This window comes from Condylura cristata, unplaced genomic scaffold, assembly GCF_000260355.1.
Source record: "Condylura cristata isolate star-nosed mole 26May11 unplaced genomic scaffold, ConCri1.0 scaffold00004, whole genome shotgun sequence".
Classification (NCBI taxonomy): Eukaryota; Metazoa; Chordata; class Mammalia; order Eulipotyphla; family Talpidae; genus Condylura; species Condylura cristata.
The window spans coordinates 43,141,671-43,165,308 of NW_004567105.1; the positions used below are offsets into that span (position 1 = coordinate 43,141,671).

Genomic DNA, 23,638 nt, shown 5'->3' on the forward strand with positions numbered 1-23,638 from the left:
TCTTTGGAATTGATCATACAGATTAAATGAGACTAGTGGACGCTGTGTAAAATGAACACTCTATTCAAATAGTGAATTAGGAAGGAGAGAAAGTGGTAAAAAATGACAGAGAAGAAGAGGGGAGAGGAACCGGCAGAGAAAGACTTAGAGAACTGGGAACTGTTAACAAGGCAAATGAGAAGGAAGAAAAACCAGTAACGATACTGTGAGTACTGCAGTGACTGCTCTCCCACCACGGAGCAAAGAAATCCGCAGGTACGTTGTTAGAGCTTTACCGGTACACTCTCATATTAACCTCATAGCCTGTCTATGAGACCAGATTCTAGTATTTTCCTCATCTTCTTGAAGGAGCGTAAGGAGCGTGCCTTTCCTTATCTTATTCAGATATGCTTCAGCTATCTGAAGCAAAGTGAGTTCTTGTAAATTTTTCAAGGTCTTCTGACAGCTGGAAACTGGTCGAGGAAGGATTTGAACGCAGATCTGTTTACATGCAAAGTCAATGTCGTCAAAATCACTTTTAAGAACTTCGAATGAGGCTTGGCGGGTTTAATGAAGGCGCTTTTCGTGTTTCCCAAGTTATTCCCTGGGTTCAATTCAAGGAGCTCAAAGCTACCTCGCCGGGAACATTTTCCTCCTGGTCATTAGCAGCGTCCCATCCCCATGGAGACCGACGTGGGCCGGGACTTCCCGTCCACGCCAGTGCACTTCCGCCTCAAGCCGGAAGCGCCGTGCGTGACAGAACTGGCGCGGCGCGTGGGGACTTCTTGTGGACTTTGCTGGCTGGGCAGCGGCGGCCGTGAGAGAAACCGCATCGGGCACCAGAGTTCGGCGCGGAGATGCTGACCCCCGCGTTCGACCTCAGCCAGGACGCCGACTTTCTGACTGTCGCCATCCGTGTGCCTTACGCTCGGGTTTCCGAGTTTGACGTCTACTTCGAGGGGGTCGATTTCAAATTCTACGCCAAGCCGTACTTTCTCAGGCGAGTTCCGGTGTCTGGTTTTAGGAATATATTACTTTGGAGATTCATTCATCTTTTCACTCGACAGATGACTGCTTATCGAGGAAGGATGAAAGATGGAGGGAGCACTTTTAGCTTGCTCCGTTTCCCGTTTGGGCCGATTCACCCCCTCCTTAGGCAACGTGGTGGTCTCCCCGCTCCAGGAAGTCACCAGAGTGGCGCCGAATTTCGTGGGGACACCAGATAGACATAGCGCGGCATAACCCAGCACTCCTGGGCTTGAGCGATCGCGTAGTCATAGCCACTGCCTCCAAGTAGCCGCGATGACTGGCGCGCGCCACCACACTGGGCGAGGGAGAACTATTAGTACTATTAGTTTTAGCAACTGCCAGAGATGCCGCCCTTTGTTCGGTGTGACTTGCTACAATCGCTGCAGGAGCACATTTCCTGCCCAAACCTTCCGAATTCCCCTTATTAAGGAGATTTTGGAGCCATTGTAAAACTTGGTGTTGGGGTGTCTGTCACATTTCCAGTTTCTGTTCTGTAACTATCATTCTATTCTCTTTCTGTGCTTTCTTTTCGCTCTTCCTTAATCCTCCAGCTTCTACCCTGACCCAGGATGGTCCTGCCTCACCAGTGGACTGGGTCAATTGACTTCTTAGTCTCATGTTGTGTTTACCCTCTTCTTGACTTACTGCTCCCGCATTCCTGAGATGCTCACCGCTTTGGCCCTCTCAATACCAAATTAGTCTACTTCTATCTCTTGGTAGTCTGTTACTTCTCAACCACAATTAAGGAGTGGCTTCATAGTGGTTGATGTCTCCCAGGTCTTAGGAAGGGATCTTCAGCACTTTTTCAGTGTGCATTTTTCTACTTACAAAACAACAAAGGTAACAGCTAACACCTCTCACCTCTGGCACTGGCAAGCAAACAATGTGTTAAGTGTTTTACCATACATTACCTCATTTAACTTTGACAACTCTCCTTGCAGATAGACATTATTATTGGCCCATTCCAATTTACAGGGAGATTTGCCAGATAGCTCTGTCTAGAACATTGACAGTCTTGTCCTCCCATTTCTTACTAGGTAAAATCCATTCTAATCTTATCCAAATCTTATTCAAATGTAGTACCACTACACTTGTGTTTTTGAAAATATGAACTTTCCTTGAGTCAGCCTGGTTCTTTCAGTGGGCCTCCACCAGCTTTGCTCAGATAGCCATTAGGCCCTCATCTAATCCACCTACTTGAATGTACTTTCTTTATTCAATTATTCCTCTGATGTGTTTATTGAGCTCAGGTGCATACCTCACTGTTTTTGGTGTTGGGAATGCAGTGGTGCCTCATGTGGTTTACATTCTAATGCAGAGATTAAAAACAATAAGCAAATAAAATACTAAATATGTATGATAGTAAGGGTACCATGATAGAGAATAACTGGGGATCTGTGTTTTTCTAACGTAGCCAGGGAAAACCTTTCAAAAACACTGATATGTAAGTCATGATGTGAAGAATAGGAAGAAGACAATGGTGGTAGCATACCACCATTAGATTATCTCATTTGAGTTTAGGAAAGTTCTATAATGTAGATTCTATTATCCATGTGAGAGAGAAGGTACTTGAGGCTCAGAGGGAGGGTCTTAAAGTGAGATAGTATTGTATTCTAAAATAAATACAATAAAATAAAATTTCAAATGAAAACACTCAGCTTAGGTTTGGAAGTTTTGATGAAACAAAATTAGAGGTTAGGTGTGAAACAGTTATTAATTTCTTTATTTTAATCAAATTTTACTGATTTGCCATTCATTTACTTAACTGTAGTTTTGCAAGTACAACTTCACTTTTCTATATGTTCACTTGTTTCATGCACCCTGCACCAGAGCTTGGCTTGTTACCTTCTCTTGTCAGTCTTACCTCTTCTCTCTCCCCTTGTGTTCCCTTCTGGTAACTACTGTATTTTTCAGAGGTTAAGACTTATTTTTGTTGTGCTTCACCAGTTTGTTTTCTTTAGTTATTTATGTTCCACAAATTAGTGAAACCACCCAGTAATTGTCTTTCATTTCTGACTCATTTATATAATAATGTCAGATACATCTGTTTTATTCCAAAAGGTATTTTTTTCTTAAAAAGAAGATTTATTTATTTATGCATATAGAACCGGGGTATAGGACAGAGATGCAGAGGGTGAGAGGATTCACCAAAGACAGAGTGGGGAGCAGAATAGGCAGATCGATGAAGTACACTGCTGAGGGGAGCAGCAGGCATGTCAGGAAAGGTCTGCCTTGCCATGTGGGGGCATTCGAACTCATGAGGAAGTGGCTTAAGCTTCTTAGTGCTGTGCTTTAACCCGCTGCACCACCAGGGAGGGCCCAAAAGGTATTATTTTATCTTTTTAAAGAGCAGAATAGTATTTCATTGAGTATATAAATGTCACTATTTCTTTACTGTTCATCTGTAAGTGGTGTTTAGGTTTCACATCTTGTTATTGTGAATAGTTTTGCTGTGAACATAGGGCTGTTAAGTCTCTTTGTATTAGTGCTTTCATATTCTTTGGGTAAATACCTTGAAGTGGTTGCTGGGTCGTGTATTTCTGTTTTAAGTATTTTGAGGAATATCCATTCCATTTTCCACAGAGGGTACACCAATTTATATTCCCACCAACAGTGGATGAGTATTTCTTTTTCTTTCCAACATTTGTTTTCACTCAATTTGGTATGGGCCAAAATGTTTCTCACAAGGGTGAGGTGGTATCTCATTTTGCCTTTGATTTGCATTTCCTTTATAATAAGTCATCTCAAGCACCTTTTAAGATGCTTGAATGTCTTCTTTGGAGAAGTGCCTATTTAGGTCTTTTGCCCATTTTTTATTGGTTTGCTTATTTTTATTGTTGAGTTATATGAGTTCTTTATATATTTTTGAAATTAATCCTTTGTTAGATATGTGATATACAAATATCTTCTCCCATTACATAGGTTCTCTGTTTATATGATGGTTTCTTTCACTTGATAGAAGCTTTGATATAGTCCCCTTTTATAATTTTTGCTTTGTTCTCCTTGCCAATGGGGTTGGGTTCCAGAATACAGCTCTGATGTCCAGGAGTTATTTCCTATGTTTCAGGTTTTATATCAAAGTTTTAAATCCATTTAGAATTAATTTTTCATGGAGTTAAATATGGTCTAGTTTTATTTTTTAGTATGTGGCTGTTCAACTTTTCCAATACCATTTATTGAAGAGGCTTTTCTTTTTCTGTTGAGAAATGATGGCTCCTTTGTCATATATGAGCTGTCTGTGTTTGTGTTTAATTCTGGACTTTCCATGCTAATTTATTGGTGTGTTTTTATTTGTTCCTATACCATTCTGTTTTGATTAATATCACTTTGTAGAATAGTTTGAAGTTAGGGAGTGTGACCCTTCCCTTTTTATTTATTAATTTTTCTTCCTGTTACAATTGCTTTGTCTATTTAGGGTAGTCTGCTCCATACAAATTTAGTTTTTTAAATTTTATATAGTTTTTTTATATTTTTGATATTTAGTTAAGTAAACAAGTTTAATTTGTTAATTTAGTTAACATACATACTTGACCTTAAAACTTCAAAACCACTAGAAAGCTATCTCTATAGTGATTTTTCCTGGGCATATATGCAGATGTAACTGAACTTGACACCTTCTTAACTGGCAGAGGTTCAATAAGCTGGTACTGTGTGCATAGCAGATTTACTCTGAGGGTTATAATAGACAACAACCACAAGGAAAAGAACTTCTGTATTGTTTCCTCTTAGTAGAGAAAAACTTGGCCTAATTTTGAGACCTACCACAATACAAAGCAAAGCTGCATTAACTTGTATAGAATATTAGTAATATATGCTGTTGTTGTGAATAACTTGTCTTATATTTTAAAATCATTATAAATAAAATTCATCGTTAGTGTTTCCATTATCATTTGGAGCGTTAGTTAAAATGTGGTAGAATGAATACTTAACCTAGGTATAAAATGCACAAGGCATTTTTACCATTATGAAAACAAGTGTGGTGTAGTTAGTAGAAAATCAACTGGACTGTAAATTTCACATACCTAATAACAATACTCATTACATGTGAGTGTAAAACAGTTAATTTAAAACTGGTTACTCTATAATATAAAATAACTGTTAAATAGATATATTATTTTGAATAGCGGCCAAGCTTACCTCTCTTTCTCTCTTTCTTTAAGTAGACTCTAAGTTACAATGTGGTTAAGACGTGTGCCTTCACCCTTGAAAAAGCCCACATTTCATCACAGTGATGTATGGTCAGACATAACCCACATTATTAAATACTTGGATCAACTCATAACCAGTTTTATTGCAAATGGACCCTGAATACATTTATCAATTTCTGCACCTTAGTAGCTATCCAGTAAGTCATTAACATACAGAAACATGCATCATGAGAAGCAAGAAATATCACCTATCACATCCCTTCTGCATGTTAACTTGTCAGTCCTGAGCAACAGGGCTCTCATATCACTGTGAATTGTCACTTTTCTGACTCATCCTGAGTGAAAGATGGAATGACTTAATTATAAAAGCAATGTATTATAAATGATTTCTTACAAAAGTAGGCAGTATTTTACCGAATTTACTATAAAGTGCAATAAAAACTGCTTTCACTTAAGTGCTCTTTCTGAGGTGTATCTGAACAGCCAATTGGATGTCTTTGGGCAGGGTGTTGACTCTCTTAATGTGGATGACACAGAGGTTAGTATATTCAGATTAACCTGTTGGATACTTAGTAGCCTACTGAAGAACACTGATGGAAGAAGGACCCTGAAACTTTAAGTTGAGTTTGAATTCCCAGGTGATCTTTCTCTCATATTTATAAAGGCAATTTCTGGATCAAAAGCTGGGTGATGACATTCTCAAAGATGAGATTAATTTCTCTAATCACAATAATCCAGGCCTGCACCAGTAAGGTTTTTGTCACTCTGCTGATAGAGGAGGAACTTTTATTGGCAACTTTAATAGTCAGTTGTTTGAAGGGTCCTTTCACTTTCACACAGTTTGTTTGGACTTGGCCATTTTCCCTGATCTAATATAAAGTCTCAGTCCATTTCTCTGACAGCTGTGCCCCTTTGGTTTCCCAATGAAGAACTGAATTGCTGAGCCAAGGAAGGATGATCCTCCAACAAAGGATCAAACTGCTTTGCTGGTTGCATACAAATTTTAGGGCCATTCTGTTTCCCTTATAAATGCCATAAATAGTTTTTAGATAATTCACTTCTCTCTTCTTAGTGAGCTTAATCAAGGGCTTACCAATTTTGTTAATCCTTTCAAAGAACCAGCTTGGTTTCATTGATCTTTTGTGTCATCTTTTTAGTGTCAACTTGTTTTAATTTTTATTATTTCCCCCTCTCTACTGATTTTTGACTTCATTTATTCTTTTGCTAGTTCCTTCAGGTGTTAAGTTAGATTTTTGAGATTTTCTTGTTTATTGATGTGGACCTGCATTGCTATGTACTTTCCTCTTACTACTGCTTTTGCAGTATCCCATAGATTCTGGTAGTTTGTCTTTTCATTTTTGTTGGTCTCTAGATATTTTTTAATTTCTCCTTTGATTTCTTTGTTGATCTAGGAATTATCAAAAACATTATGTTCAGTTACCACATATTTGACTTTTTTTCTGGGTTTCTTTTTGTGGTTCATTTCTGTCTTTATACCATTGTGATCAAGAAAGATGCTTGATAAAGTTTCAGTTTTGAGGCATGTTTTGTTTTCCAGCATATGATCTATGCTTGAGAAAGTTCCATGTGCACTTGAGCAGAATGTGTATTAATTTCTTCTAGGAGGGAGGGATTTGTATATGTATATAGCCTATTGGGTGCATAGTTTCACTTAAGGCTGTTATTTACTTATACCTCCTTTCTGGATGATTATCATTAATGTAAGTAATGAATGGAGATCCTACTATTACTGTGTCGTCAGTGTGTTGCTTTAGTTTTGGTTAGTAGTTTTTTTTTGGTTTTTTTAAAAATGTATTTGGGTGTACCTCTATTGGGTATATAAATAGTGATAACAGTTCTACTTGAGGAATTGTCTTTTTGATCATTCTAGTGCCTGACTTTGTCCCTTTTTACCTTTTGAATGTCTAATTTATCAGATATGAGAATGATCTTACCTTGTCTTTGTTATTGGCTTGAAATATTTTGCTGCAGGCTTTCAATTTAAGTCTGTGTTTGTCTTCAGATCTGATGTGTTTGTTGTATGCAGCATATCTGGATAATACTTTTTGTCAAACCTGTCATTTTTGTCTTTTAATTGTTGAGTTCAGACCTTTCACATTTAAGGTGGTTATCGATATAATGACATTCTTTTTTTATTTGGATAAATAAGATTTTTTCATTTCTTCTTCTAAAAGTCTTTATTCTAGGTTTTTGTTTTGTGGTTTGCCAGAAGGTTTTATCAGACTTTCTGTATCAAATAGTAGGCCTTTCTGCACAGGTATCAACTTGTCATCATTTGACTATAAAGATTCCTTTCCTTCTTTGTATTTGTTTCATTACTATTGTTTATCCTTTTGGTTCCTTGTTTACTGTTTAGCACCTTAGATCAAGATTTTGTGGCTTTGTTTTTTTCAGAATAACTTTTACAATTTCTTGTAGGATTAGTCTGGTGGTGGCAAACTCAATTAACTTTTACTTATTTGGGAAAACCATCATTTGAATGATAGCTTTGTAGGAGTTGTATTGGCTGGCAGTTTTATCTTTTAAAAATTTGAATATGTCATTCCAATGTCTTCTAACCTTGTGTTATCTGCCAAGGAAAATCTGATAAAAGTACCTTCATATGTTACATCTTTTTTGTCAGGCTTATGCCTGATCCTTGTCCTGTTCTGCTGGCTGGAGTGGCTGATGCCCGACCACACGCCTCCCTTTGTCCTGTTCCCGTGATAAGCTTGAATAAAATATCCAGCATCCCTGATGCTGGCAATGCACAGTGAAATTTCCTATGAGCAAAGTTTAGTTTTTTTTTTTTTTTCTGATTGTGTTTATGGGAGAGACTTATCAAATATCTCTATTCCATTATGTTGTGGTTGAAATCTGAAACAATTTTAAAGAGTCTCTTCACCCATATTCATCCATTCCTTGGGTACAGAGGCTTGGGATTTGGATACTTTTGGATTTCAGCACACTTATAGTTCTGTGAATTTGGGCAAATTATTCAGTCTCAGTTTACTAATCTGTAAAATGGGATTCTACTAGTGCTCTTAAAGAGTTGCTGAGTATTAAGTTACAGTCCTTATATCTTGATACTCATTTGTTCAATAAAATTATTACTGTTTTTTAAGGGGGGATTTTGGTTATCTTGTTGCTGTCAAACGTTATAGTGTAAAACAACAATCATTTAACCCCTTGTTCTGTTTTTTTTTTTTTTGTATTAGGACTTTGTGGTCACATGTTTGCTAGACCTACAGCAGTAAGGGCAGAGCCAGCTGGGGGAGGTGATGTGGTGATGACATGCTTGTCGTGGTCTCAGGAACTCCCTACATGGCTGGTCTATTGTCATGGGCCTTTAGGGAGTTGGGCCACTAATTCGATCACCTTTTATGACCTAACCTCAGAAATCACAGTTTCACTTCTGCTTTATTGTATTAATTAAAACAATTCCTGTGCCTGCTCAATTTTAAAGGGAAGGGACATATACCATCCACTGTTTGGAAGACTTATGTGAGATGAGCCATGTTGGAAAATACAGTTCACTATAGTAGACTGAAGATAATAAATACATACCTGGTAATGGTAAAAATGGAACTTGATTTGGATCCTGATGTTAAAGTTAGTATGTATAACCATTATAACAAACTAATTTATCCATATACTGGCTCCTTATGTTGGGTTGAGAAGGGATCTTGTTTAGTAGAATGCTTTGTAGCTCCAGGAAACATTAGGATCAAAGAGAACTAAGTTGTAAAATCCTGGGCCTTTGGGTTTGGGGAAGTTTATTATTATTGTTATAATGGGAAGCAAGGAGAAGTGGGCGTGGAAAGAAAGGCAGCTCAGAGTTGGGAGTAGAATCTTGCCTGCCTCTATGGACCATACTGATGAGTTTAACTAATATCAGGCAGCCACAGAAACTTTTTTTAAAGTTCATATGTGAGGCCTCAGTAGAGGCCTGACTGTACCAGGGTGAAACAGGAAAATCAGTTCATTTCCTTTAGTATGAAAGAGGGGGAAATCCCCATATAGTAATAATGGGATTTGAGCAAAACAGTTTTGTTTTCTTTTATTTAAGTAGTTGTTTGCCCCCTATAGACAATTGTTTCTTTATTGTTTGCAATTTATTGTCTTTTTGGAAGCCAATTAGTATACTTTTATTGAACCTCTGCTGTGTTGGGTGCCAGTGTATAAATAATTCTTACTCACTGTGAAGGACTAAGTACTGTAACAGTAATGACACCTCATTTGTGTAGCTTTTCTTAAGTTTCTGTCGTATTGGTGAGTAGGGATTATTCAAACAGAAAGATAAATCATCTATGATTTCTTTTTTCTTGGCTAGAGAAGAAATCTAAGTTATTCAGTTGTAGAATATTAAGGAAATGCTGAGAAATTTCTTTTAAAATGGCTGATAGACTTTAGTGTATAAATGTGTAATATCATTGATGGTTACTTATGCTACTTTGTAATTTGGAAGCTTCATGAGACTTTATATTAAATCTGCAGATTAACCCTCCCTGGCAGAATTGTGGAAAATGGAAGTGAGCAAGGATCCTATGATGCAGATAAAGGTATTGCCTTTGGAACTTTTGCTAATTATTATTATCTTTGATTCTTCAGTTGGACTAATTATATAATAATCTTTCAAGATATAGTTGGACTTTTAGACATGTTGTAAGTAGAATCTATCCCTGTCATTCTATTATTTCTTAATTTGCATTGACTGTTAGTTGTAGGTTTTTGGATAGTTGCACCTTTCTCAGTCCTTTAAAGCATTTCATAATATTTTTCAAAGTAAAGTTCAACTAGTTAAATATGCTGGTTCTGTTTACTGGAAGTTTTATTTTCTACTTTCCCTAAAAGTAAAAAGTATTGAAAAGTAAAAAGTTACATTCTGTGAGGTGATTGACTAGGAAAGATTAGGATGAATTTGTAAGCTGTGAATCAGATCTTATACAATTTCCAACTAAAAACATGTAGGTGAAAGAAAAAAATGTTCATAGGTAACTGAATTTAAAAACTGAATTTTCTTCTCATGATTCATTTAAGCTAGGTATGAGACAATTTATTTTCCCTGTAGAATCCTGTGGATTTCCTACTGGACCTGGAATTAGAACACCTTGTATATTTTTACATAATATATGAATGAGTAATTACTTACCTTAATGAACCCAGGATAAGGGAGGAGAGATGGGATGAGAGTTAAATCACTGAGTTTTAACCTAAAACACAGTGTTATTAGTGTGATAGTGAAGTATAATGAACTTGCCTTTGTAGGTAGTAAATCTTTTAATTTTAGATAATTGCATGTTGAAACAAAGTTATTCAGTTTTAAAATTGCATGGGGGTTTAGGAATGTTGTACATGGTGTAATGTTTGAATCGTATGTGATATAGTAGACTATAGTTAAGCATACTTGAAGAGGTAAAATGTTTTAAGAATATGAGAGTAGTAAGTAATATATTAAGTTCATAGAGAATCTAAAGTTGATGAACTTAGGAAAGATAAAAAATAACAGTTTGAGTCTGCCTTAGACAGACTTTAGGGGTATATTTCTTGGAATATCAGAGAACTTTACTAAGCAGTAATATATTATTTAAGACTTTGTATAGTTTTGAATTGCTGTTAATCCCCATTAACTACCTTGATTTCCTCTTTGCCCATTGATTCCCCACCTCTAGAAATATATTTTATTAAGTAGCAGCTGGTTAATTCTCAGTTATTACCTCCTCAGACCATTTGGCTTACTTTTAATATTATTAGTAATTTAAGGTGATGTTATGTAAGAATAAAGTATTTTGCAGCTTAACATATTAACTTTATAGAGGTAGTAGCTGACTCAGTGGTTCTGAAGAACTATATTTGAGCTTTTTTCTATTTTGATTTTTATTCACTAAATAATAGGCATCTAATTTTAGAGTTCTATGAAATGGAGTAATGCTTTACTGAAACATAAATATTTCTTAGATATATTTGGGAAGTCTTTGAGTATTTTAATCTAGCCAAATATAATACAAGTTTATCTTTAAGGAATCTTTACCATTCGCCTGCCCAAAGAAACTCCTGGCCAGCATTTTGAGGGACTGAACATGTTAACTGCTCTTCTGGCACCAAGGAAATCCAGAACTGCAAAACCACTTGTGGAAGAAGTAGGTATGTTTATCACAGTTGGGAGGAAATAAAGATAAAGCACAATATTTGGACTGCTGTGTGCTTCTAGGGGGAAAATATAGCAATATGAAATTGTCTAAAATATTACAAATGAAAAGCTGAGGTCATGCAAAAAGAGCACATTTAGTGATACATGATTTAAAGACAAGGAGTTCTATTGAATCAATAGGTCAGTCATATTTTTGGATCAAGCTGTACTTCTGTCTTTGGCAAAATATTAGCCTCTTGGGTTCAGATCAGACAAGTTGAATAAATTATGTGAAGTAAACGAAATGAAGAAATGGAAATTTTTTTTTAAAAGATTTATTTATTTATGCATACAGAATTGGGGTACAGGCTAGAGGTGTAGGGGCGGTGAGAGGATTCACCAGACAGTGGAGAGCAGAACAGGGAGACTGATGAAGTACACTGCTGAGGGGAGCAGCAGGCGGGTCAGGAGAGGTCTGCTGCACCATGTGGATCATGCTGAAGTGGCTTTAGCTTCTTAGTGCTGTGCTTTTAACCTGCTGTACCACCAGGGAGGGCCCAGAAATGGAACCTTTTTAACATCAGCTTCCCACTGTCTTTTCTTTCCACCCTTCCTGCCAACTACCCTCAATTCTGCCTATTGTTGAATTGTATATATAAACCAAAAATATACATTCTTTTTTGTCTGGTTTCTTTTGCTTAAAACAATGTATCCATAAAATATGTATCCATAAAATATAGCTGAAGTGTTTCTGCTTCTATTGCACTTATTATTTAGGTGTCCTACTACTATTGATGACCTTTGTATTGGTTCTTATTTTGGACTATCAAGAATAGCAGGCCCTGCATACTCTCATACATATCTTTTGCTATATGGAAGTAGGCATATTTTCCTTTAATTTACTTTCCCAAGTTGTACCTAGAACTACCAAAACTTTAAAAAAAAACCTAACATTTAACATATTTAGGTGTTTCGGAGGTTTCTGAGGAAGGTGTGGAAGATGATGATGAAGAATTTGATTGGGAAATTGAACAGTCACCCTATGAAGAAGTATCCGAAAGTGCCCTGAATCTACAGTGTCACTATGGATTTGGAAACTTACGTTCAGGAGTATTTCAGAGGCTACAGGTATGTTGTCTTTCTCAAAGACCTTGGTGTATACTCAGTTTGTGTACTTGGAAAGTATAGCTTGAAGTGAATATATGTGTATATATCTATATATAGATATAGAGATATATATACATATATATGAGTTTGTCTCATGTTTGATCAGATTGCTTAGTTCTTGGGATATAGTAGGTACATCTGTCTGTTTCTCTTTGAGTGGAGGTTGAATGTAATCTCTTCCTAAAACTCAATTCTAAAAAGGATGACATCCGTTTTTCTTTCTTTCTCAAATAATCTGGAAATTCTACTTCATTTTAAGTTGTATAGGAAAATAGAATGTTGAAGAGCTTTTTGGATACAAAATGTATTCCTAGAATGTCACATGATAAAAGTGTTTGAACTGCTAGCAACTTGAAGTCTTGATTTTTTTTTTTTTAATGAAAGAAAAAAGTAGCAGCGTTTTTCTTTTCTCTCTGACCGGGTTAAGGATGTTAAACCAGTTGAAAATGTGGCTGATTTTAATAGTTTATATTTGAGTTTGCCAGCAAAAGGTGAAGAACCTATGTTGTAGTCCCATTTCTATCTCTTTTTAGATTTAGGTTGCTTGTTTGACCACAAGTAAGTTTTGTTTCCTCTTTGTAAAATGGGATAAGGTCACTCACCTACTTTATATGACCATTTAGGAAATAAAAGGTGATGAACATTATGAAAACTCTTTGAAAGAAGGTATCGGATGATTAAAAGACCTCTGCTCCTGAAAAATACCAAATGCTTTCAGGACTTGTTAAGGGGAGCAAAATTGGGAACTTAAGAACAAAATTACTTAAGAGCAAATAATGCTTATGAAATTCTTCCTTCAGACACATTAGATGTCTTTCTGCTGGTTATGGTCTCTCCACACTCCTCTCTAATCAATTCCTGAGATAGTGAGAATACTCAGTTTTGCCAACTCTGGAAACTACAATGCATGAACCTCAGTTGCTTGGCTGAGCTGGGAGCTGGTTTGTGGTCAGTCTGTTTGAGATTTGCCAGTCTAACGCTATAAATGAAGGAGTAAAAGTCATATAGGCTAAGTGCATATTGTACATCTGAGATTCCTGAGCCAGAAAACTTGGCTTCTTAATTACTGCTGCTCGTGAGGGAAGGCCCTTGGGAAGGATTATTGTCAGGTTGCTGAGGATATTCAGGAAGGATGTCATGTGAGCTCAGGTCAAAATCCTGTTAGGTCAAAAGTTTTTGCATCTATTTAAAGTGTTCATCAAGTTGTAGTTTAAGTTGATTCAAGAAAAAAGTTATGAAATAAATATTCTTTGTCTTTTTGAATGCATCAAATCCCTATATACCTATTGCCCAGTTAAAAAAATCAAATGTGGCCCTCCCTGGTGGCACAGTGGGTTAAAGCACAGCACTGAGAATCTAAAGCCGCTTCCGCATGAGTTCAATTCCCGCCTGCCCCGGAGGTGACCACATGGCGTGGCAGACCCCCGCCCGCTGCTCCCCTCAGCAGTGTACTTCATTGATTTTCCTGTTCTGCTCCCCACTCTGTCTCTGGTGAAGCCTCTCGCCACCCTTGAGCCTCTGGTCTGTACCCCAGTTCTGTATGCACAAATAAATACATCTTAAAAAATAAAAAAAAAAATCAAATGTTCCCAATATAGTTGAAGCCTGTATGTATCCCATCCTGACTGCATGCCTCTTGTTTCCTCTTTGGAAATGAACCACTGAATTTGTTTATTGTTTTCCAGCATTTTAGCTTGCTTGTGTAAAATCACTAAACTAGTCTTCAAATTTTAATTGAATGAAAATTTGCTATTCTAAACTGCTTGGATACATATTTTCTTCAGTGTATATGTGCTGCCAAAGTAAACACCATATTTTCCTCAGTGTAGAAAAAAAAGGTTGCACATGTGAGAGAACTGTAGGGGATAATCAAATAGTAAATGACAATACTACCTGTAGTACATGTTTATAACCCCACATGTGCAGGACTGGAGATACAAAGCTGTAACTGTGTATTTTTTAATTCAGTTTGGTGACAAAACCTGAATTGGTATGAATCTTTTCATAGTTTTTTTTTTTTTAAACTCCCAGTTAATGTGCATATTAAGAGTCTCATGCTCTACCGACTGAGCTAGCCGGGCTCTCTAATGTGCATATTAAAAAAAAAAAATTACGGTAGAAATAAAACATGAGGTGCTGACCCAGACTTCTTGGAAGGGGTAAAAATGAACTAGAGGTGTGTACCGGATATGCTTCTAAACTCTTCAAAGAAGAGTCTGAATGCTGAGGCTCATCCATCTCCTAGGGTTTTGGAGATCAGAGATGGTCCTATGGTGTCTGCCTGGCAACACCCGGCTATTGTTGGTCTTTCCCTGACAAGGCACGTCGCTGGGCTTTTGTGTGTCCATGCAGCAGCTGTTCTTAGTAGGTGCATATTTTTGGTGGACAAATTAATTGAAAAAAGTTTTCAAAGCAATTGTATTTTCCTACATGAAGTAAACTTGAGGATTATGATGCCTTTCATGACAATTATAAATGAACAACTTTACATGTGAACCAAGGTGCCAAGCGTTCAAGGACGCTCCCTTTAACATATTTTGGCAGATAGATGTACTTTATGAGATGGTGCCATAGAAGCCTCACACAGTTGGTATTAGCTACAAAGTTGGCTTGCTTTTACAGCCTCTTCATTTGTGTCATTCCTACCATGTGGATGGCCATGTAAGATTAACAATATGACATGTTTCTCGCTTGTAGAGAAACTAGTAGAAAATCAAGATGAGTACTGAATAAATAAGAGCTTTGAGAACATAGCTTCTAATTTAAAGTGATGCATTTAAGAAGCCTAACTTTTTTTTTTTTTTTTTTTTTCCACACGGTTAGAGTTTCTCTAGTTCTGCCTTGGATGAGAAAATAGCCACAAAGTTTTACTGACCATTTATACTAGTATTTTATCTCTTGTTTTCCTGATGATAATAGCAATATATGTATATTCATTACAAAGATAAAACAAAGAAAGTAGAAGTCATCCATCATTCTAATTCAATATTAAAGTATCTTCTCTTTATTGGACAATTTAACTGTTTATGGGAGACGGGGTATATAGTTTTTTAAATTTTACCCTCCAACCATTTACAGTGGTTGTGAACTTCTGTATTTTACACTAAAATAAAGACATAAAAATGTTTTTGCTGAAACAAATTTCTGAACATTCATCTCTCCTCCCTGTGCCCCCTACCTCTTTTCTTTTTTTTTTTTCCTGAAATTTCTGCCAGTTACCACATGCCTTTGGAAAACTGCCCTGGCTGCTCAAAGTCAGGGCTCCACAACACGCCTCTGGCAGTGGGTGGCTGCCAGCAGCAAGCATCCTTAAGTCTCTGGGCACCAACCCAGCAAGCTCTGGGGACCACTGCTGCCAGCTGCCATGGGACACAGGCCTGCTGGCCCTTTTCTTCCCTTGGCAATGGGGACCTTTGTTTCCAGGAGCTCTTTTGGCAGGATGTGCTCCTAGTTCTCCATTTAGTTATGCCTCAACTTACACAAGCTTCATTTCAGTCCCCACGACCTTTTCTTGGCAATGTCCATCATTAAATAGCTCCAGTAACAGTGGCCAGAGCAATGCTGTAGGAAGAATCACTTTCTTCCTGCTGTACTTCCAAAGTTATCATCCTCTTTTCTTCCTTCCTTTGGTTGATTGGTGCCTGGGGCATATTGACTTTATGCCAAATTGACTTTTTTGCCTTTTAGTTTGTTCCTCGTTCGTTTGAAGGTCTAACTTAAACAGGGTCATTCTATGTGATTGTGTCTAGGACAAACCTGGGCAGGGCCTACACCCCTGTGGATGGTCACTTTCTGTGGGGAACAAGGTGCCTAGCTGTGAGTGAAGGTCCTGAGTCTGGAGGCAGAGGGGAAGAGGAGGAGACAGAAAGAAACAAAGGCATTCTTTTGTTTCTCATTCCATGAGAGCAGGGACCTTGTGTGTGTATTTATTTCTGGATCCCCAGCACCCAGAACATTGTGTAGCCTAGAGCTAGCTGACACTCATGCACTGTTTGCTGAAGGAATGATTTAATACTGAAAACTGGTCGGGGGGCTAGGGATACAGTGAAGAAGACAGACCAGATCCTACCTTCTTGGGACAGCTAGTGAGAAGGTAGACAATAATTACGTAAATAGCAAATAAGATGATTTCAGATAGTGTTAAGTGAAGAAAAAGGGTGGGGTGATGTGACAGAATAGGGTGCATTGTTTTGACCAGGCTGCCCAGAAAAGGCTCTTGTGAGGGGGTGACCTGAATGACGACACAAGTCCTGAATGATGAGAAGGCTAGTGTAAATGCAAAGGTTTAGATTTCCAGAAATGGTAAGAAATCAGATGAAATCCAGGTAAGGCAGAAGATGAGATTGAAGTATAGGACAGGGGCTGAGATATGTAGGGACTTTGAGCTGTGATGATTTGGGATTTATTCTCAGTGGAATTAGTGATTTGAAACCCCTGGGGTTACTGAAGTTCATTTATCCTGGAAATGTACAGTTACCCCCAAAGACTCATAAATTATGCCTTATTTATGATCTTAAACCAGAGGTCCAAATGAAATAATGAAGCAAGATATTTAAGCCCATTTTAAAATTTGCATTTATAAAAAGATGCTATTTTTTATAAAAACATTCATTTTATATTCATGCAGATACTCTGTTTTTAGCAAGTGAGGAAACCGAAGGGGAGAGAGCCAGGAAGTCAGCCAGTGACTAGTGGAGTGACCGTGGAATTGAGAGACAGAAAGGAAACTGACATTATTGGTGGTTTGAAGCCCTAAATTTGATGTCTTACAATATTATTTCACTTAAACTGTTTACAACGGGTAGTCAGAATAACTATCCTCTTCTCCAACCCCTCCCCCCCAAACTTCCCACAAACAGGCCAGTCCCCAGAACATATGAATGTTATCTTATATGTCAGAAGGAATTTTGTGGATAAAATTAAGTTAAAGCTTTTGTGATGGGTAAATTATTCTGGGTTACTCAGGTGGGTATAGTGTAGCCACAGGTACTTAATGGAGGAGATTAGAGAGTCAAAATGAAAAAGGAGACAGCCATATTAGAAGCCGTGGGAGCTTCTAATTAATTAATTAGAAGTGTCTAATTAATTAGAAGCACTGTAATGTCGGGCCAAGAGCCAACCTATAAAGTCAGCTTTTAAGGCAGGTCTAGTGTAAGCATGAACAGGACAGGTTTACTGTTGGCTCTGGCAGACTGACAGAGTAGAGTCTTGGAGTCCTTGATGGATTTTTACAAGCCTTTAGTACTCGGGAGCCAGATACACAGGCACACCAGGCAGGGAGACTGGCATGCAAAAAGGCAGGCAGGGGCTGTAGAAGGGGACTCAGGGTTGGGCTGGAACACTTGGTTGCACTCTTTCTATGGCCTCTCTCTGGTGTTCTCAGTATCATCTTCTCTCAGAGTGGTCTTCCTCCTGATAGTCTTTTCTATGAGTGACACCTTTTATCCATCTCTCTGGGCACAGGTGAGCATTTATGCATGTGCATGCCCATGTTCTCTGGGCCCAGGTGGCCAAAATTAGTGGCTTGTGTGCCCTGTGCCCACCCCACCTTGGCTTGGGGCATCCACACCAAAGGAGGCTGGGCAGAAAAAAGCCTTATAACTTCATTTACTCTGCAGCAGGACAGGTGAAGAGACAGAATCTCCAGAAAGAAGGCCACCTTCACTGCCTGCATTTCATTTTAGATCAGGGAGAATGACTGGATTTCTGACCCCAGACTGTAAACAAAAAAAATAGTGTTGTATTAAAACACTAATTTGTGATCATTTGTTATAGCAGCAGTAGGAAATAGTACTCATTTGTTATAGTGAGACTTGGGAGAGGTTACACAATTAGACAGAAACTGGGCTTTAAAATTTTGGTTTGTTTGGCTGCAAAGTTGCATGCCTTTTCTATTTTATCAGATTATCAGAAGAATTGGGTATGTGTGTTGGTGGGGGGAGAGGGCAAAGTTGGGAGGCAGGAAAGAGGGCAGGGAACTTCATGGGGCCAGAAAGAGAAAAGGTGCTAGGGAGAGGGACTTGGGGTTCCAGGCAGGAAATGGCTTGCACTTCATCTAGCTGAGGTAAGGCCTGCCCATACATAACCTATCCTTTCCCTTAAAGCCTGTGTCCATGCCCTTTCCAGCTCAGTGGTCAGTGAACCTAGTTTTAGGCAGTTGAAGAAGTGTGGAAGAGAGAATAGCCAGGATGCACTGCTGGGGAAGAGAGATTTCTGATGGATTAAATTACTCTGAATGTATTTTCCCATGGAAACATTGCTGTATGCTTGTTAAACAATTTGTATCATGAGTACTCTTATTTCAAGTTTATTATGAATTGAATAAACTTGTGGGTTGCCCTGAGCCTCTACTATTTAAAATAGTATCACCATAGGAAAATACATTCTAATTCTCCAAAAAAGTAAATTACAATATAATTTTGGAAATGCAAGTTTTTATAAACTTGGGGACAGCCAGTAATCTGATATTTGCCCAGAATGTTTGTACTTAGAATAAGATGTTCAGATGTTCTAGTAACTTCTAAAAAGGTCTCAGGGTCTTTCCATTGTATTGGCATATATTTAGAATAAATGTTGTTGATAGTACGCTAAATGAAAAGTGTGGGGGTGATTTTTTTTTTTTTAATGCAGAAATGTTGATTGTGTCGTTAGTCTGGTTCCCAGTTTCTCCCTTACTAATTCAGCTTAGGGTCATTTCATTGTAGTGCTTATAAAGTATAGCTGTTGACGTTTAAACCTAATGATGAGGTTGTAGTACCATTGCCAAAATCTGTTTTAACAGTTTGCTCCCAGAACTCTTTACCAAGTTATTTTCTGTGATTACTTTTCAGCTAATACTCCCAAACTTCTTCTGGTTTCATTGCTTCTTAGTTGGGGTTGGAAGTAGGAGTAGAGAAGCTGAAGAAAGGAAAAATGGAATAGGTTTAGAAATGTTTGGTATTGCATAAGCTCCTTTGCTTCATAATTTTAAAGAATACAGACTATACAGTTTTCTAGTCATTTTTTGTAGGATTCAACACTGGAAACATGCTATATATCACATCTAGGTGCAGATGACTACAGTAAAGGTGATTGGATTTTTAAACTTTCAAATGAAATACTGTAATTATGCTTATAAAGTAGGATGTATTCATTGTATATGACATTGTATATGTCTTATCTGATAAATCTTAATTTGAGACCAGCTGAGCAAGACTATACACAAAACAAAAGGAAAGTCTGAGGATGACTGGTATTCAAGCCCTTTTATTTAAAAAACTATACTCACAAATCTCCAGGAGTAAATAAGAGAATGAATGGAAAATTAAATACTACTTTCTGCAGGGGGTTATTCTGTGTTTTCTGTTAAATTTATAGCCTTCATAAATGTTAATCAGTTTGTTTATTGTAAGGATTAAATGAGATAATTTATGTGAAAGTTTCCAACAGGTTCTGGCAAGTAGTAGGTCTTAAACATTTGCTGGATTTGAATCTAAATGTCATAGGTGGTATCATGGCTCACTAAGCAATTACATTCTTTCTGTTTTGGCTTTTTGTGTACAATTTGGTTTTTCAGTGCTAACATTGTAGATAGCAATTATTCTTTCTTTTCTTGGTGTTCTTAGGATGAATTGAGTGATGTTATTGATATTAAGGATCCAGATTTCACTCCTGCTTCTGAACGAAGGCAGAAACGCTTGGCTGCTGAGCTGGCCAAATTTGATTCTGATCATTATCTGTGAGTATGGAGTATTTTGAGGATTAATTAATTTACTAGAAATTTATTTAAATATCTGTGATTTTTTAAAAAAGATTATTTATTTTTATATACAGAACTGGGGTACAGGCAAGAGGTACAGGGGCAGTGAGAGGATTCACCTGAAACAGAGAGGGGAGCAGAACAGGCTGACTGAGAAGTACGCTGCTGAGGGGAGCAGCAGATGGGTCAGGAGAGGTCTGCCACGTCATGTGGATCAAACTCATGCTGAAGTGGCTTTAGCTCCTTAGTTCTGAGCTTTAACCCTCTGTGCCATCAGGGAGGGCCCTAAATATTCTGTGATTTTTAACACTATACTAGATACCCACTTTTTGGATTCTAGAAGGTAGTGATGTCTCAAAAAGTGATACTTCATCGACTTATAACTAACCTACAGCTGCTAAGCCTCTGTGATCTTTGTAAGATATTGCTTAATAGTTCATTCATAGTTCATTTTAGGACTAGAGAATTTATCTAATGTACTTTGAGTTTTCATTACCAGGCTTAAAATAGAACAGTGAATTCTTGAGAATAATTCTACTTAGCTTAGGTAGACTTTCCATTCTGATGAATGGTTCTATATAAATGAAAATGTTTCCATTTTCTTTAAGAATTTATATCTCCCTGTACTACAATTTTTGGCGGATACAGGGTATTCTTGTCATCCACTAGCATTTGCAATTAAGGATGTTTCAAATGAAAAGAATTTTTTTTTTGTAGTAGGGTATAAATAGAATGTAATGTTAAGTTTTGCTTTATTTGCCACCTGCATTAATTGTGTCTTTAGCCATATATGTCTCTATCAGGCTTTATTTGCCTACAGAACTTAGCTAATTAACCTGATCACTTGAGAAGAAACTGATGTGTCTCATTGGCCAGGATAGCAGCACTCATTCTAAGGAACTGATTGCCATATGGCTTCTTTGGACACTGCACTCTTCAGGATGTGGCTCACATGTTGACGCAGACCTCGATTATTAGTCTTCCCAAGCTTTGTTCTAGCAATTGCTTAAACTTACATTATTTGCAGCTATTATGATCGTGGTGCTCTCAGTTCAACTGCGTTCATATAATTATTTCAGTTTCAGAAAACAGGAATGTAGGTTAAGGGACTTGCCCAAGGTCATACAACTGTCAAGTGGCTTGGCTAGAACTTTAGAAGAGTCTTTCCAGATTTGTCATTTTGCATTTCTTTTTCATGTACACTCTTGCAGTTTAACTGCTGTTGCTCTTGTGATTAACATTCTATCTCCTGTGACACAGTGGGAGACTAATTGGAATGGCAGAATGTAACTTGTGATGTGCAAATGCATTGAGTGATGTGTAGTGATAAGTGGTTGAACTATTCCCCATCCTATGGGCTAAGAGCAGAGAGCGTGCTGTATTTTGGAGGACATCTGAGAGAGTTAACTCTATTTACATTGCTGTTTCTAATTACCTTTATCGCTCCAATTGTGGTTTTAAAGGTCCACTGAAGAATAATTTGAAGGAAACTACTTAAATCATACTGCATATTTAAAGAGGAAATTTTACTGTCAGCAAATTTCTTGGACAAGTATGAAAACAGAATGAGTTTTACAAGGCTGAAAGTGGGAGTGAGCTTAATTAGAAGACCTGCTTGTCTCCTCTTTTCTTAAAACTTGGAAAATATCTGTGTGGCCTGAGAGTATTAGGAAATTGCAATTTATAGTTAGCAATATATGATTAGCAGCCCTTACTTTTTTATTTTCTATGCTCTGTTTCTTTACCCAGAAGCTCATTTTTTAAAAAAGAAAGTATATACAAAATGCTCTTTCCATTTCTTTAGGATGAGTCTTACACATGTGGTTTAAATTTAGTCAAGGGCCAAGTCAAAGTGAGAATTGTGAGGTAAAGGTTCTTTGTGACTTTTTGGGTAACAGTAAGACTTTGGCTAATTGTAATTTTTGTGTTACTCATTACTCATTTTATATTAGGTGACTGACTGACTCCTCAAATGAAGTGCAAGTAAAAGTCTCTTAAATTTTCAATGAAAAAAATTTTCCAGTTTTTTTTTTTTTTTGCTGTTTCTACATGGTTAATACAACCTCTGTTAATACAATGGAGGAAAGAGATTCACTTAAAATTCTTTATTATCTACCATGTAAGTATTATTATCTAACATATTTAAATATAAAAACACATGTGTTATATATGACATATGTTAGGGTAATAGATGACACTTTGTCCTTATAAGTCATGATATCTCCTGATGTCAGGTTTTTGAAGTGCTTAAGGAAAACTAATTTGACTTCACTCTGTAGCACAACACAGTGGGGTAAGTTGATTATATGACAAAATTTTTACACTGCAACAGCACAGATTTCAGTTGTGAAGTGTGGATGTGAGTGTGGATGTACGTTGATTATATGACAAAATGCATACATTGCAACAACACAGATTTCAGTTGTGAAGTATGGATGTGAGTATGTTTTGCTGTGTTTTACAGCACACTAGAATACCATGTGTGTGTTGTTTATATATATATCTATGTATATAGATGTAAAATAGGTGTTCCCATAAACTCTTACTGTTTTTTATTATCCATTATATGCCATTTATAATTTCTTTTGGATATTGTTTTTACATTAGGATATGTTGAGGGCATATTGAAACATTATTCTTTTGTCTACTCTATCTAAGTTTTCCTATTTCTCTTACAATGGATGGTTTTTCCCCCTCTCCTGGCAAATTATTTTTTAATTGTTGGCTTATTTTTTACCCTAACCAATTCTTAAACTCTTGCCTACTTAATTCTTTGGGGTAAGAAATGTTTAGAAGAATTTGGTCAATATTCTAAATTATCTGTGAGATTAAAAAAACCTGTAAGATAAGGAAAGGGGCAAAAATATATAACCATTTTAAACAGTAATTTTTGTCCTATAATTTTGTTAAAGAAGATGTATACTGACAAGAGTATGGGTTTTACTGAGGTCTCAAGAGTAATTAATGAGGTTCAGAAGAAGACTGCTGTTTATGCAAATCACCAACCTTAGGGAAGACTTATTAGAATAAAATTTTCGTATTCATTTTTTTCATGAATGCACCTATTTGTTCCACAGATACTTGTTAGAATGAGTTATGTGCCAGGCAGCACTGTAGAGACAGTACAACAGGCATGTTGAACTCATGGGGTTATAGTCTAGTCTAGTATTTTGATTGTTATTAGTGCTATGAAGAAAAGTCAGGTTAAGTGTTTAGGGATGGGGCATCTTGCTCACTCCATGTTTTAACATGTCCAAAATCAAGCTCATCAATTAATTTGTTAAGTCTTCCTAACTTTTCTATTTGATGTAGTGCCCCATATCTCACCCCAGTTCCTTCCTTAAAAATCTGGGATGCGTGCCCTCCCTGGTGGCGCAGTGGGTTAAAGCACAGCACTGAGAATCTAAAGCCGCTTCCGCATGAGTTCGATTCCCGCCTGCCCCGGAG

At 37.2% G+C, this 23,638-nt stretch overlaps 1 protein-coding gene across 1 annotated transcript in view; it reads left to right on the forward strand.

The window, feature by feature from the left end:
* Window positions 1–724: 724 nt before the first annotated feature.
* The window catches only part of SHQ1 (SHQ1, H/ACA ribonucleoprotein assembly factor), a 100,531-nt gene continuing 77,617 nt past the window's right edge, over window positions 725–23,638 (forward strand). The window contains exons 1-5 of the mRNA XM_004676549.2: window positions 725–979; window positions 9,654–9,718; window positions 11,178–11,300; window positions 12,254–12,414; window positions 20,058–20,170. Coding sequence (XP_004676606.1) covers window positions 837–979; window positions 9,654–9,718; window positions 11,178–11,300; window positions 12,254–12,414; window positions 20,058–20,170 — 605 coding nt within the window. The 5' untranslated portion in view covers window positions 725–836. The remainder of the gene's footprint in view (window positions 980–9,653; window positions 9,719–11,177; window positions 11,301–12,253; window positions 12,415–20,057; window positions 20,171–23,638) is intronic.